The sequence below is a fragment of the Schistocerca piceifrons genome, chromosome X (genome assembly GCF_021461385.2).
Source record: "Schistocerca piceifrons isolate TAMUIC-IGC-003096 chromosome X, iqSchPice1.1, whole genome shotgun sequence".
Lineage (NCBI taxonomy): Eukaryota > Metazoa > Arthropoda > Insecta > Orthoptera > Acrididae > Schistocerca > Schistocerca piceifrons.
In genome coordinates, this window is record NC_060149.1 from 395,970,744 (window position 1) to 395,985,946 (window position 15,203).

General features: G+C 44.1%; 1 protein-coding gene across 1 annotated transcript in view; it reads left to right on the forward strand.

The window, feature by feature from the left end:
* The window catches only part of LOC124722384 (organic cation transporter-like protein), a 186,606-nt gene that overhangs the window by 76,182 nt on the left and 95,221 nt on the right, over nt 1-15,203 (forward strand). The window contains exons 4-5 of the mRNA XM_047247557.1: nt 3,062-3,165; nt 9,507-9,661. Coding sequence (XP_047103513.1) covers nt 3,062-3,165; nt 9,507-9,661 — 259 coding nt within the window. The remainder of the gene's footprint in view (nt 1-3,061; nt 3,166-9,506; nt 9,662-15,203) is intronic.

Sequence of the window (15,203 nt, forward strand, 5' to 3'; positions counted from 1 at the left end):
TTTGCACAAAAAGTATACCTTCTAAGTATTATTACAAGCTGTTGAGCCCCTGGCAACCGATCCATTCTGTGAAAATCACACATCAATTGCACTTCCCATTTCCGCAATATTTACGGTGCGTATGCTAGGTGATTCACCTTTTATATGATTGAAATAATTCGTCCTGACTTCTACAATGTTCACCCGAAATCCACCGACAAAATTCGAGAAGTTGTTCAGGAATATTTTATGGGTATTTTGATACTAGTGATCAGAGGTCTCCAGATGCTCGTTGCAAAGTAATAGTGTAATTATGATTATTCGGATTGTTACCCCAGTTTCCTATGTTTCTGTGAAAATATCTTCACAACAAGAAATGGCCCGTGATGAGCTATCAGCAAAACTTTTAACACAAAACACAGAATAATCCAGCTAGCTTGAGACACATGCAGAGGTGCTGTGACATGGGTACCGTTCCAGTGGATACAGCTCAGCAGTGTGTCGTTGTGTCCCTCTTCCATTCACTGAGCCCATTCACGAGCTGTACACCGACCAACTCTTCATCAGTAAACCTATCCGGTGTAACATTACCTTTAATTTTAATTCAAATGTGGCCGGGGGATTAGATAAATAATTAACTGTTGTTACTTGCTTTTCTATTCCTACACCTGAAGGAAATAATCAACGGAAGTAAGTAATTTCGAAGTCAACTATATGCAAGCTTCCTGAAATTAAATTATTTAGTGAGAGGGAAGGTTTTCATTAAAGTTTACCGAGCGAGGTGGCGCAGTGGTTAGCACACTGGACTCGCATTCGGGAGGACGACGGTTCAATCCCGTCTCCGGCCATCCTGATTTAGGTTTTCCGTGATTTCCCTAAATCGTTTCAGGCAAATGACGGGATGGTTCCTTTGAAAGGGCACGGCCGATTTCCTTCCCAATCCTTCCCTAACCCGAGCTTGCGCTCCGTCTCTAACGACCTCGTTGTCGACGGGACGTTAAACACCAACCACCACCACCACCATTAAAGTTCAATTAAGTTAAAATCGTTCGTTATTATGTATTCACAGAAAAGACAGATTTCCTTGACTGTCTTGAATGTCTTGATTAGACTCCTTACTGTACGTTGTTGAAAATTCATTAGTCCCTGCCGAGAATTGTAAGACAATAATAACGGCTCTCGACGATCTTTCTGTGTAGGAGGAGCTACAGATCTCTGCCGGTTGCTTGTAAATTGCTGGAAATAAGTCCGCCTGCTTAGTGGGGTGGTAACGTGCTCGCCTCCCATGCAAGCGAGCCTTTTCTCCGCTTGGGGATTTGGTGTTGTGTTGTCCTCATTATCAATTCATCCTCATCACGGTCGCGCAAGTCGCCCAATGTGGCGTCGAATGAAATAGGACTTTAACGTGGCTGCCGAACTTCCCCGAATAGGCGCCTCCCGGTCAACGATGCCATAAGCTCAATTCATTTCATTTGCTGGAAATATTTAGGATTTTATATAGAAGCTTCTGAAACTGATTCAGTGCAACTCATTTATCATTTGGTTCGACGATAGGTAGCCGAACAGCAGATTACTTCAGTCATCGGTAAAAAAACGCCTCCCGATGTGTCCTATGAGCATGGTGCAGATTCGTCAGCAAACATCACGAACCAGATGTCCGAAGGTCCTACAAAAGCCTAGCACATATGTTCGTTCACTCTTCGAAATGCACCGTTTATAAAATGAAACGTGTTTAAATACCTTTTCAACACTATATTATATCCTTGAGGATAATTACAGTCTCCTCTCTTCAGTACTTTTAACGTCCGCCCCCGGTAACTGAGTGGTCAGCGCGACAGAATGTCAATCCTAAGGCCCCAGGTTCGATTCCCGGCTGGGTCGGAGGTTTTCTCCGCTCAGGGACAGGGTGTTGTGTTGTCCTAATCATAATTATTTCATCCCCATCGACGCACAAGCCGCCAAAGTGGCGTCAAATCGAAAGACTTGCACCCCGCGAACGGTCTACCCGACGGGAGGCCCTAGTCACACGACACTTACAGTTGGTACTTTTAACACCTTCATGTCCGCCCCGGTAGCTGAGTGGTCAGCGAGACAGAATGTCAATCCTAAGGGCCTGGGTTCGATTACCGGCTGGATCGGAGATTTTCTCCGCTCAGGGACTGGGTGTTGTGTTGTCCTAATCATCATCATTTCATCCCCATCGACGTGCAAGTCGCCGAAGTGGCGTCACATCGAGAGACTTGCACCCGGCGAACGGTGTACCCGACGGGAGGCCCTAGTCACACATAACACCTTCATCACAAAAGCAAAGCAAAATAAAATTTACTGTTATGGCGGACAACAATGAGTTATAATCCTGTTCAAGGATTGTACACGTCTATTCTTGATCACATAGAGTGTGTCATCTATCTCTGCATTTTGCTTTGGATTTAGCTCTTTAAGGAGTAACTATAGTCAAAATAGTATAAGCATCTCTCTCACAGGTGGAATGCGGTACATAGCCGTATTTCAGAATTTATCGTTAAAGCAATAGCGAGTTCGTTGAACCCTCAGCTGATAGGGTTCTTAAACAGATATTATGTAAAACATCGCACACCAGCACAGTCTCGGGAGTCGGAATATTACACCGCGTGGCCGTGTATTGCTGTTAATATACAACTAACACTGCTAGAAAAAATACAAAAAACAAACAAACCTGAGACAGAACCAAACAGCACTGAATGCAAGCACGAGGGTGAATAGTAATGCGGGCGTTACTGTTGTCAATAGCAAGTAACTTGAGTGTATGTAACAAGTTTTGCTTCCGACAAAGACATTTAGACCGTTGTGGAGATATTTTCAATGCGTTACACATACAAAGATAAATGGAAGTAAGAAATCACTCTGTAACGAGCCGCTTATGCTAAAATATCCAGAAAATAGCCACAAACAATGTCCGAAATGTTGCCGGGGGATTTCGGGTTCACCGTTTATAGCCTCAGATTTACCCAAAAAAAAACAAAAAATGAAATTCGATTTTTAAGCATTATCCTAAGTTAACGGCAACGGAACGTAAGTAGTGCAGTTACGTTTTTGCTTGCAGTGGGACCTGGTATGCAGCCGGAAGCACCTGGCCGACGTGACGCAGTTCACTTTCATGTTGGGAGTTCTGCTGGGGACGGTAGTCGCTGGCGCAGCAGCTGACAGGTGAGCATGCCGCTATGTGATAAGGTTGACAGATAATCCGTTTTTAACGGATTCCTCCATTTTCTGATTTTAATTTCACCACTCCGTTTTTTCCATTTTTCTGCCTGAAAAATGATTATCTCTGGTGAGAGACAATTTTTTTTTAATTATACGTGCCAATGTTGCCCACAATTGAAAGCAAACCAAACGAAGATTGGTTCGAAAGTAGCACCCATCCGGTCCTCACTTGTAGCGCTTACCATTGGCATTGTTTGTATTCTGTGCTCACCATTTGCATTGTGTTCAAGCAAACGTCTCCATCAAGTTTACAGTCCGTAACACGTGGCATTCAGAAATGAGGGATAGCGAAAACGTTGTTTCAAAGACTCCTCCGAAGGAGAAAGAAAGATCTCAACATCAGCAGGTGTACTTGAAGCAGTGGGAAAAGTTACTTTCATGGATAAAACTGGGGGAAAATAAAGACAGGGCATGTTGCGTGGGGTGCAGGAAGAATTTTAACATTGTTCATGGTGGACAATGTGACCTCAAACAACATTCCTGTATAAAGGACCTACACTGAAGGAAAGTTAAAGTGTAGGCAGTTCTAAACGCTCGAACTATTTTGTAAACTTAAATAAGAAAAATGAATGCGATGGTGTTGCAGCATGTGAACTGGATTTAGGTTATCATGCTGTAATGCATAATTTGAGTTATTCCAGCTTTGACTGTGGGAATAAATTACTATCCCATACATTCATCGATCCAATAGTTGCTTCAGAACTGAAATGTGGACATACGAAGGCAGAAGACCGAGCGAGGTGGCGCAGTGATTATCACATTGTACTCGCATTTGGGAGGACGATGGTTGAAAAGCTCATCCGGCCATCCAGATTTAGGTTTTCCGTCATTTCCCCAAATCGCTCCAGGCAAATGCCGGGGTGGTTGCTTTGAAAGGGCACGGCCAATATCCTTCCCCATCCTTGACACAATCCGAGCTTGTGTTCCGTCTCTAATGACCTCGACGTCGACGGGACGTTAAACTCAGTCTTCATTCTTCATGAAGGCAGGAGTGCTTGTGAAAAATGTGCCAGTTCCCAAGAGTGTTAAAGACTTTTTAGAAGTTTTAAACTGTCCAGAAAGGACCGCCAAATTCTTTTTTCTGGCAACAGATGCAAAGAATAGAAACAACAGAAAACTAATCGAACAGTCTACAGGCGCACTGCAGGCCCATCGAGTCCAAAGGACATAATATTTCGGCGATCAGATACGTCGGCATCATCGGGCTTGCTGACGAACTGAGCTCCTGAGTGTTTATTGTAATTTAATGTAACTTAACTAACTTTCTTTAGCTTTTCATTCCCGTTCCTGAGAGTTAGCGGGCTGACTGATTGAGAGCATCTTGCTCTGTTGGCGCCTTAGCTTAGTTTATTCTGTTGGGCACATTTTATTGATCTTATAACTAAGGTGTGGGGGGGTCTTCTATCTCCCAATTGGGAATTTATTTGGGGGAACTTGAGGGGACATTTCTGACATTCGTCTTACAGCCGAGGAAAAACTTCTAAAAACCCTGGCTAGTACTGTTGATGTTGCCACCTTATTTTGTTGCTCTTGACTATATTTGTGGCCGTTTCCAGTACGGCTTCCATGTTTTGGCTGTGTGGCGGAATTGTTGGCGTCTTCCCTGTCGATGATTTCAGGTGTTGATAAGTAGTAGAGTCTGTCGACTATCTCGTCTGTTTGTATACTTTGACTGATATCACCATTTCTTCTCTGACGACGTGCTCCGACTGAGTTTCTCTGTCGATCACCATCTTTTTTGGTTGCTCGGTCTGGGTCGCCCGTTCCTGATACATTGACTGCATTGTTCGATATTCAACGTGTAGGATCGTCATCTTCTCTGGAACTTTCTGTTTGCCTGGTTGTTTATTTTCTTCTTATAAGACGTTTGACTGCATTGTTCGATATTCAACGTGTAGGATCGTCATCTTCTCTGGAACTTTCTGTTTGCCTGGTTGTTTATTTTCTTCTTATAAGACGTTTGAGTACCTTCGTTGTTTGCTCGCTTGTTCGCCGTCGGCTTGGATGTGCTGCTCTCATGTGCGCTGGTTTGCGCTTTCCTAGTTTCCATTTATTGGCGTTGTTGCCAGCAGGGAAGTATACAGGGTGACCCAGGAGGAGTGATCAGCATTCAGCAACGTGACAGGAACGATAATTTGAAGGAAAAAACTTCATATGGACATGTGCCCTATTCCGAATGGTTTCCGAGAAACAACACATTTTATGAACATTGTTATTTATTTTCTGTATTATTCAATACATGGTCAGGTTTATGCATATACATATGCACAAACGTTAGTTAACATTACAATATGCATTATACAAAGTATCAATTGAAAAATGCATATTTTTAAGACATTCACATTCAGAACACACCACAGACAACTGTGCGTTCAAAAGGCTAGTTTAATGGCAGGAAGACATACCAAGCAAAACGGTTGCAAACAACGAAGTAGACTAGGCTAGAAGAAAATGTCAAAGAGGTTGGGTGGATAAGACACACAGGTGTCCCACCAGCCCAGAAACAAATCTATATTAAATGCTTTTTTTAACAATGTTTGAAGAAACAAACATTGGTGAAAATCCTGCAGCTGTACTAAAATTACGAAATTCATTCTCAATTGTGGATTATTTCTGACATTAGCTGCACTATGTATGAGGATATTACCTTTTGGTGACACCTGAAAACTTTCGCCAGACTCGAACTCGGATTTGCCACTCCGACTGTCCAAACACTCTTCCAGAACTGGCCGAAACTATCGTGTGTCATACTGTCTACAAACCCATCGCTCGAAACTTTGTTCGGATACCTGCAACGGTTTCAAGAAGACAAACGTACTCAACGTTTGTATTACGATTGTTATTTTGATCGTAGAGGCTTGTGATACTTATTTTTAACAATGTCCTAAGAAACAGACATTGGTTCAAATGGCTCTGAGCACTATGGGACTTAACTTCTGAGGTCGTCAGTCCCCTACAACTTAGAACTACTTAAACCTAACTAACCTAAGGACATCACACACATCCATGCCTGAGGCAGGATTCGAACCTGTGACAGTAGCGGTCGCGCGGTTCCAGACAGTAGAGCTTAGAACCGCTCGGCCACTCCGGCCGGCAAACAGACATTGGTGACGATCTTGCAACTGGTAGCAGCGCTGAAAGGATTCAACCACTAGGGCCTTTAATATGTCGCTCACATTCTTTTCAATGTTCTCCAGAGTCCCAAAATGACGTCCTTTCAAGAATTTTTCAGTTTCGAAAAAAGTCGCAATTACTTAGATGATGTGAATAGGGGGGCTGTGGGACAACAGGAATGCCTTTTCAGGCCAAAAATTCCGTGATGGGAGCGGTCGTTTGACATGGAGCATTGTAATGATGCAGCATTCTCTTGTCTACAATGTCCGGTCTCACTCGATTTACACTTTTCATGGGCCTTTCAGGGACATCTTTGTGAAACTCTTGGTTGACACTTTATCCTGGAGGACTGATCTCACTTGAGCACGCAAACGTTCGACGTTTTCGTTGGTTTTTGACGTTGAAGGTCTCCCTGAGCAAGGTTCATCTTCAACGTGTTCTCGGCCTTCCAAAAATGATTTGTGTCAGCGAAAAACTTCTGTTCTTAGTAAGGAATGTTTCCCATAGACCTGTTACAACTTTTCAAAGATCGCACTCGCGGATTCCCCAAGTTTAACACAATACTTAATGGCATAACGTTGCTCTAAATTACGCTGTTCCGTTTTCGTAAAACACAACGAAAACACAACTCCTCTGATGGCGCCCTGAGGAATTTCTTGGAACTGAAGCTCGGACTGAGGGATGTACACAGCGGTCTACACAAGTAGGACAGTACAGCGTTGTCAGATCACCCGCAGTGTTCTCTGTCTCATTAATTCCCTCACACACCTCGGATGTCCACATGAAGTTTTTTGCATCAAATGACCGTTCCCGTCATATCCCTGAATACTGATCATTCCTCCTGGGACACCGCAGCTGAATGGGGGATCATTCTATCGACGATACGGGCCACAAATAGAGAAATCTACTGACATAGCCACTTTGACAAAAGGTAGATTCTTATCAGTCGGTGCTTGGGAGCGAACATCTCGAAAATGGCGAAGCTGGCCGGCTGGTCACGTGCTACCGTTGTGAGCATATATGGAAAGTTATTCAACGAAGGTGAAACCACGAGTGGGCGACAAAGTGTTGGACGTCACACCTCATCACAGAACATCGAGGTGCGAGGTTTCCTCGCTCAGTAGAGCAGCGGGATTGATGGTGACTGACAGATCTGACAAAAGAGTACAGTGATGGTGCATAGGCACAGATGTCTTAAAGCACACCATTCAGCGCACATCCTTTATCATGAGAGGCAGTATTATCCTATGGGGGTCATTGTAAGTAGCCTGTTTATGTGTTTGTATGTTGGCAGCGCTATATAGTGCTCTGCATTAATAACTCTGACAATGCTGTGGCGCTCTGTAAGAGACTCTGTGGCTGGTCGGACTCGCAGTTGGAGGTGAACAGCCAGCAGTGATGGAAGTTGGGAGTGAGTAGTCAGCAGTGATGGAGATTAGACGTTAATAATTAGCAGTGTTGGAGGTTTGCAGTATTAGCGCGAGCGGACGGTCTGAATGTGCATCCGTCATGGAGATTTATTACTGATGATTATATAATTTTTTTTGAACTGGTTGTCACTTGATTAAAGTAAAATCTGGTAAATACATTGTTTGCTCTGCAACAAAATCTTTCCTTTGCTGCCGGTCGGAGTGGCCGTGCGGTTGTAGGCGCTACAGTCTGGAACCGAGCGACCGCTACGGTCGCAGGTTCGAATGCTGCCTCGGGCATGGATGTGTGTGATGTCCTTAGGTTAGTTAGGTTTAATTAGTTCTAAGTTCTAGGCGACTGATTACCTCAGAAGTTAAGTCGCAAAGTGCTCAGAGCCATTTGAACCTTTCCTTTGCTAACCACATGCCTATTAGTAGTTAGAGCCTTCAGTAGTTAGAATCTTTTATTTAGATGGCAGTATTGGTGCTTGGGGCATTGGTGTACTTCGTGTGATGAAGACTTTTGTGAGGCAAGTGACTTGTGAAATGTTTAGGTTCTTGTTAGGATTTCGACTAATTCAAGGCCATTCTTTTGTATTAATTATTTGAAGTCAGGTTATCAATTTTAAAGCAGTCAGATCGCGATATCATTGAATATTGTGAGTAATTAATGAATAGACAAAGTTTGAGTTCTGTTTGTCAGGGCAAATTCTGTAGGTCAGTGTAGAAATGATGAGAATAACTAAAGAGAAAGTAGGCTCAATACGTCCAGTTTCACTCAGCAGTTAATGCAAGTTGACTTGCATTCAATTTCACTCAGCAATATAAGCTGCTGAAGTGAAAACTATTAAGTTTCAACATTTACTTCTGCTTCTTTTGCGACTGTGGTTGTAATCGAAGTCTCCGTGACAGTTGTGGACCACGTGAACGTTATTGCTAATCATCAGCATCCTTTTAAATTTGATGCCTTCTCCTACGGCGATGGCATCTCCCAACAGGATGACTGTCCGTGTCACAATGCCAGAATCATGCAACAGTGGTCTGAGGAGCTTGATAGTGAACTTAAAGATGTCTTTGTCGCCAAATTCGCCTGCTCTGATACCAGTGGAACACATCTGGGACGCTATCAGGTGCCAACTCCGCGTCCACGAATCACCGACTCTTTATTTACGGGGACTGCGCAGACATCTGGTGCACCGTACCTCCACAACCTAACAAGGACTTGTCGAATCCATGTCAAGCTCCATTGCTGCTGTATTGCATTTAAAAAGTGGACCAAAAAGCTATTAAGCCAGTGGACATAATGTTTTGGCTCATCAGTGTATGTTCATTTACTGAAAAGAAATAAGAGAAAGTTTTTTATAATAAAAGGCACGCGAAGTGTTGTTGGGGTACAGAGTGATTCTTGGGGATTGGTGTAAGTGCTTTTCCTTTGGTCGCGTCGAGGACTCTGACAAATCTTAGGAACACGACCATTTGTAGTTGCCGTGCTGCAGCCTAGCATTGCTATGACTGTGTGTGTTGCAGGGGATTGGGGGGGGGGGGGGGAGGGAGGGTAGCCATGCGGTCTGAGGCGCCTTGTCACGGTCCGTGCAGCTCCCCACGTCGGAGGTTCGAGTCCTCCCTCGGGCCTGGGTGTGTGTGTTGTCCGTAACATAAGTCAGTGTAAGTTAGATTAAGTAGTGTGTAGGCCTAGGGACCGATGACCTCAGCAGTTTGGTCCCATAAGACATTACCACAAATTTCCAAAATTTGTTGCAGGTGGGGCCGCAAGAAGCCACTCATGTTCTGCATCGGGCTGCAAGTGCTGGCTAGCACGGCGGCCGCGCTGGCACCGTGGCTCCCTCTGTTCATCCTGTGCCGCTTCATCCTGGCCAACGCCACTGGAGGCATTCTCGTTATTGGTTTCGTCTTGGGTACGCATACACACCTTCAGTTTACCACTTGTAATATTAATGCCTCATCGTCTCTCTTATTTATTTATTTCCACGTCTAGTTCCGTAGGACCAAATTTAGGAGCAAATTTCCAAGGTCATGCAACGTGTCAGTATATAAAATTACAACATAGAAGTAATAACAGACAAAATAAAATGTTAATGAATCCAAAAAAGTCAAGCCATAAGTTTAAGTAAACGCAATCAACAATGTAACATAGGAATCAGCTTAATTTTTCAGGGAGCTCCTCAACAGAATAGAAGGACTGACCCATGAGGAAACTCTTCAGTTTCGATTTGAAAGCGCGTGGATTACTGCTATGATTTTTGACTTCTTGTGGTAGCTTATTGAAAATGGATGCAGCAGTATACTGCACACCTTTCTACTAAAGAGGTGTGGAAGTGCGATCCAAATGTAGATTGGATTTTTGGCTAGTGTCGACTGAATGAAAGCTGCTAACTTTTGGGAATAAGCTGATATTGTTAACAAGAAGCGTCAGTAAAGAATAAATATATGTATGTATGTATACAGGGTGGTCCATTGATAGTGACCGGGCCCAATATCTCACGAAATAAGCATCAAACGAAAAAACTACAAACAACGAAACTTGTCTAGCTTGAAGGGGGAAACCAGATGGCGCTATGGTTGGCCCGCTAGATGGCGCTGCCATAGGTCAAACGGATATCCACTGCGCTTTTTTTTAAATAGGAACCCCCATTTTTATTACATATTCGTGTGGTACGTAAAGAAATATGAATGTTATAGTTGGACCACTTTTTTCGCTTTGTGATAGATGGCGTTGTAATAGTCACGAACGTATAAGTACGTGGTATCACGTAACATCCCGCCAACGCGGACGGTATTGGCTTCGTAATACATTACCCGTGTTAAAGTGGACCGCTTACCAATTGCGGGAAAGGTCGATATCGTGTTGATGTATGGCTATTGTGATCAAAATGCCCAACAGGCGTGTGCTATGTATGCTGCTCGGTATCCTGGACGACATCATCCAAGTGTCCGGACCGTTCGCCGGATAGTTACGTTGTTTAAGGAAACAGGAGGTGTTCAGCGACATGTGAACGTCAACCACGACCTGCAACAAATGATGATGCCCAAGTAGGTGTTTTAGCTGATGTCCGCTAATCCGCACATCAGTAGCAGAAAGACTGCGCGAGAATCGGGAATCTCACAAACGTCGGTGTTGAGAATGCTACATCAACATCGATTGCACCCGTACCATATTTCTACGCACCAGGAATTGCGTGGCGACTACTTTGAACGTCGTGTACAGTTCTGCCACTGGGTACAGGAGAAATTACGGGACGATAACAGATTTTTTGCACGTGTTCTGTTTAGCGACGAAGCGTCCTTCGCCAACAGCGGTAACGTAAACCGGCATAATATGCACTATTGGGCAACGGAAAATCCACGATGGCTGCTACAAGTGGAACATCAGCGACCTTGGCGGGTTAATGTATGGTGCGGCATTATGGGAGGAAGAATAATTGGCCCCCATTTTATCGATGGCAATCTAAATGGTGCAATGTATGCTGATTTCCTACGTAATGTTCTACCGATGTTACTACAAGATGTTTCACTGCATGACAGAATGGCGATGCACTTCTAACATGGTGAATGTCCGGCACATAGCTCGCGTGCGGTTGAAGCGGTATTGAATAGCATATTTCATGACAGGTGGATTGGTCGTCGAAGCACCATACCATGACGCGCACGTTCACCGGATCTGACGTCCCCGGATTTCTTTCTGTGGGGAAAGTTGAAAGATATTTGCTATCGTGATCCACCGACAACGCCTGACAACATGCGTCAGCGCATTGTCAATGCATGTGCGAACATTACGGAAGGCGACACAAGACCGCTACGGTCGCAGGTTCGAATCCTGCCTCGGGCATGGATGTTTGTGATGTCCTTAGGTTAGTTAGGTTTAACTAGTTCTAAGTTCTAGGGGACTAATGACCTCAGCAGTTGAGTCCCATAGTGCTCAGAGCCATTTGAACCATTTGAACGGAAGGCGAACTACTCGCTGTTGAAAGGAATGTCGTTACGCGTGTTGCCAAATGCATTGAGGTTGATGGACACCATTTTGAGCATTTATAGCACTAATGTAGTATTTACAGGTAATCACGCTGTAACAGCATGTGTTCTCAGAAATGATAAGTTCACAAAGGTACATGTATCTCATTGGAACAACCGAAATAAAATGTTCAAACGTACCTACGTTCCGTATTTTAATTTAAAAACCTACCTGTTACCAACTGTTCGTCTAAAATTGTGAGCCATATGTTTGTGACTATTACAGCGCCATCTACCACAAAGCGAAAAAAGTGGTCCAACTAAAACATTCATATTTCTTTATGTACTACACGAATATGTAATAAAAATGGGGGTTCCTATTTTTAAAAAAACGCAGTTGATATCCGTTTGACCTATGGTAGCCGGCCGCAGGTTAGAATCGTGCCTCGGGCATGGATGTGTGTGATGTCTTTAGGTTACTTAGGTTTAAGTAGTTCTAAGTTCTAGGGTACTGATGACCTCAGATGTTAAGTCCCATAGTGCTGAGAGCCATTTGAACCATTTTTGAACCTATGGCAGCGCCATGTAGCGGGCCAACCAAAGCGTCATCTGGTTTCCCCCTTCAAGCTAGACAAATTTTGTTCTTTGCAGTTTTTTTCGTTTGACGCTTATTTCGTGAGATATTGGGCCCGGTCACGATCAATGGACCACCCTGTTGAGAGATCAGTGTCAGAATACCCAGACTAGTGAACAGAGGTTGACAAGAGGTTCGCGAAGATACACCACTTATTGCCCGAACTGCCCGTTTCTGAGCCAAAAATGTCGTTTGAGAATGGGAAGATGAAAATAAGCAAGTAGACAATTTTTCCTGTCGAACGATAACTTATTCAGATACCGTTCGAATAGTAAAAATAGCAGCAATAAGTCTTTTTACAAGATCCTGAACGTGGGTTAACTATTTATCTGAACACCTAGAAATTTGAACTGCTCAGTTTCACTAATCATGTAACCATTCTGTGAAATTAAAACGTCGGGTTTTGTTGAATGGTGTGTTATAAACTTGTTATCAAACATACAGGGGTTGGATAAAAAAAAAGGAAACACAAAAAATGCGACATATAACGACACCTAATATAGTGTCGGAAAACAAATAGCATTCGAAACAGCTTGAATTCGTCTCGGAATGGATAAATGCAGGTCCTATATGGTTTTCGATGGAATTTTAAAGTATCCACAGTAGCCAATAAGGAACAACTGATATGGAAGAGCCCAGAACACCTTTAACCTAATGAACATGTACAAAAAGAACTGGGAGATCTCACTTAGTAATCATCATATCATAAATAATCCTTCAACAGCATTGCGAGGGTTCGACTTCCCAAGAAAAGACTGCACTAGACTCAACCGTATACGTATCGGCTACTCTAAATGCAAGACCACGATTTATAAGTGGGGACCTGTGGACAGCCCAGGTTGTGACTCTGGTGTACCGGAGATGACTCTGGACCACATCATAAAAGTGTGCCCCGTAAGAAAATGCGATGGATCAGCTGAGAACTTTATAGAAGCCGTATCGCATGCCACGAAGTGGATACAAGATCTAGACAAGGATATGTAGTCGCCATCTATGTGATACTTATTGCGTCCAGTAAGTTCCTTTATATGGAAACACCAAAAACAAAACACATTACCATGTCTAATATGGTGTAGGAAAATCTTTGGCATTCAACTTCCACTCGACACGGCAATTGAACAATAAAAGTACTGTATGGTTTTCATGAGAATCATATACCATCCTTCCTGCAAAATAGTGGCAAGTACAGGTAACGATGATAGAAGTGGATTGCAATCGCTCATACGTCTCTCCAAAACAAGACCACAAAGGCTCAATAATACTGAGATTTGGCGACTGTAGGGACCAGGAGAGATGCGACAGTGCATCCTAGTGCTCACAAAACCAGTCTTGGGTGATGCGAGCTGTGTGCACAGCATCATCACTGGGGAACAAACGTTGTACCATGGGATGGACCTGTTCAGGCACAGTGGTAGTGCCACCTCGCAGAGTATGTATGGGGTCCATGGAATATCACGAATGGCCGCCCAAATCATCACCGGACCTCCGCCATTTTTCACTCTTGGCAGGTAAACTCGGTCAGAAGCTGGAAACAGTGTGCAACAAGACTCATCCGACCAAATGACATTCTTTCATTGCTCCACAGACAAGGTTTTATGACTTCGGGGCATTTGCACCACTGACGTGTGGGACAAGATTTCCAGTTCGCCTTGTAGTTCCCTGCTTATGAAGCTCCCTTCGTGTTGTTTTGGTACTGGCAAGACTCCCGAATGCGTCGTTCAATCCCGCAGAGTCTTCTGCAGCCGTCGTCTTCCTGTTTTTCGTCACAACCCTCTTCAGCGACCGTTTGTCACGATCCCTGAGCACGTGTCACTTAGCAATTGATAGCCGGCCGATGTGGCTCAGCGGTTCTAGGCGACACAGTCCGGAACCGCGCGACCGCTACGGTCGCAGGTTCGAATCCTGCCTCGGGCATGGATGTGTGTGATGTCCTTAGGTTAGTTAGGTTTAAGTAGTTCTAAGTTCTAGGGGACTGATGACCCCAGAAGTTAAGTCCCATAGTGCTCAGAGCCATTTGAACCATTTATCCTTAAAAGTATCAAAAGGTTAATATTAAACATCGGTTAATGACGAATCAAAGCATAATAGAAAGGTACAGAGAAGCGTCAACAGCGTTAGCAGCAGTAGCAGTTGGCTGATACACAGTAATTTAGTTTAGTTTCTGTTTATTTCACTTACTTCTGCGATGGAGTAAAATACACCAATAAGCCAAAACATTATGACCACTGCCAACCGCGACGTTGGATGACGTCTGGTGGCGTTGCAGGCATGTGACGCGGTAACAACAGTAGGCAAGCGGAGCAGACAAGCACTGGGGATCACCCTAGCAAGGACATGGGCTGCAAATGAGGAAATCAACTGAGATAACCGACACTGACGAAGGATAGATTATTATTGCGCAGAGCCTGTGAACGAGTATCTCGAAAACGGCGAAGCTGGTCAAATGTTCACGTGCTACTACCGCGAGCATCTATGCAAAGCGGTAGAAGGGCAATGAAACTACCACTAGGCACTAAATGGTTGGACGTCCACGACTCTTCACGAACATAGGGTTCGGAGGCTTGTCTGCTCTGTAAAGTAGCATAGACGGTGATTTGTGGCATCTCTGCCAAAAGAACACATTGCTGGTACACGCACAAGTATTTCTGAGCACTCCGCTCATCGTACGTTGCTGAACTTGGAACTCCACAGCAGACTACCCCCACGTGTTCACAACTTGAATCGTCAATTACGCTTGCAGTGGTCACGGGTGACGGGACCATTGGGATTCGACTGTCAGTCAATGGCAAAGTCAGCTCTTCGGGTAAATTACATTTTTGCTACACTAGGTCGATGGTCGTCTTCACAACGCCATC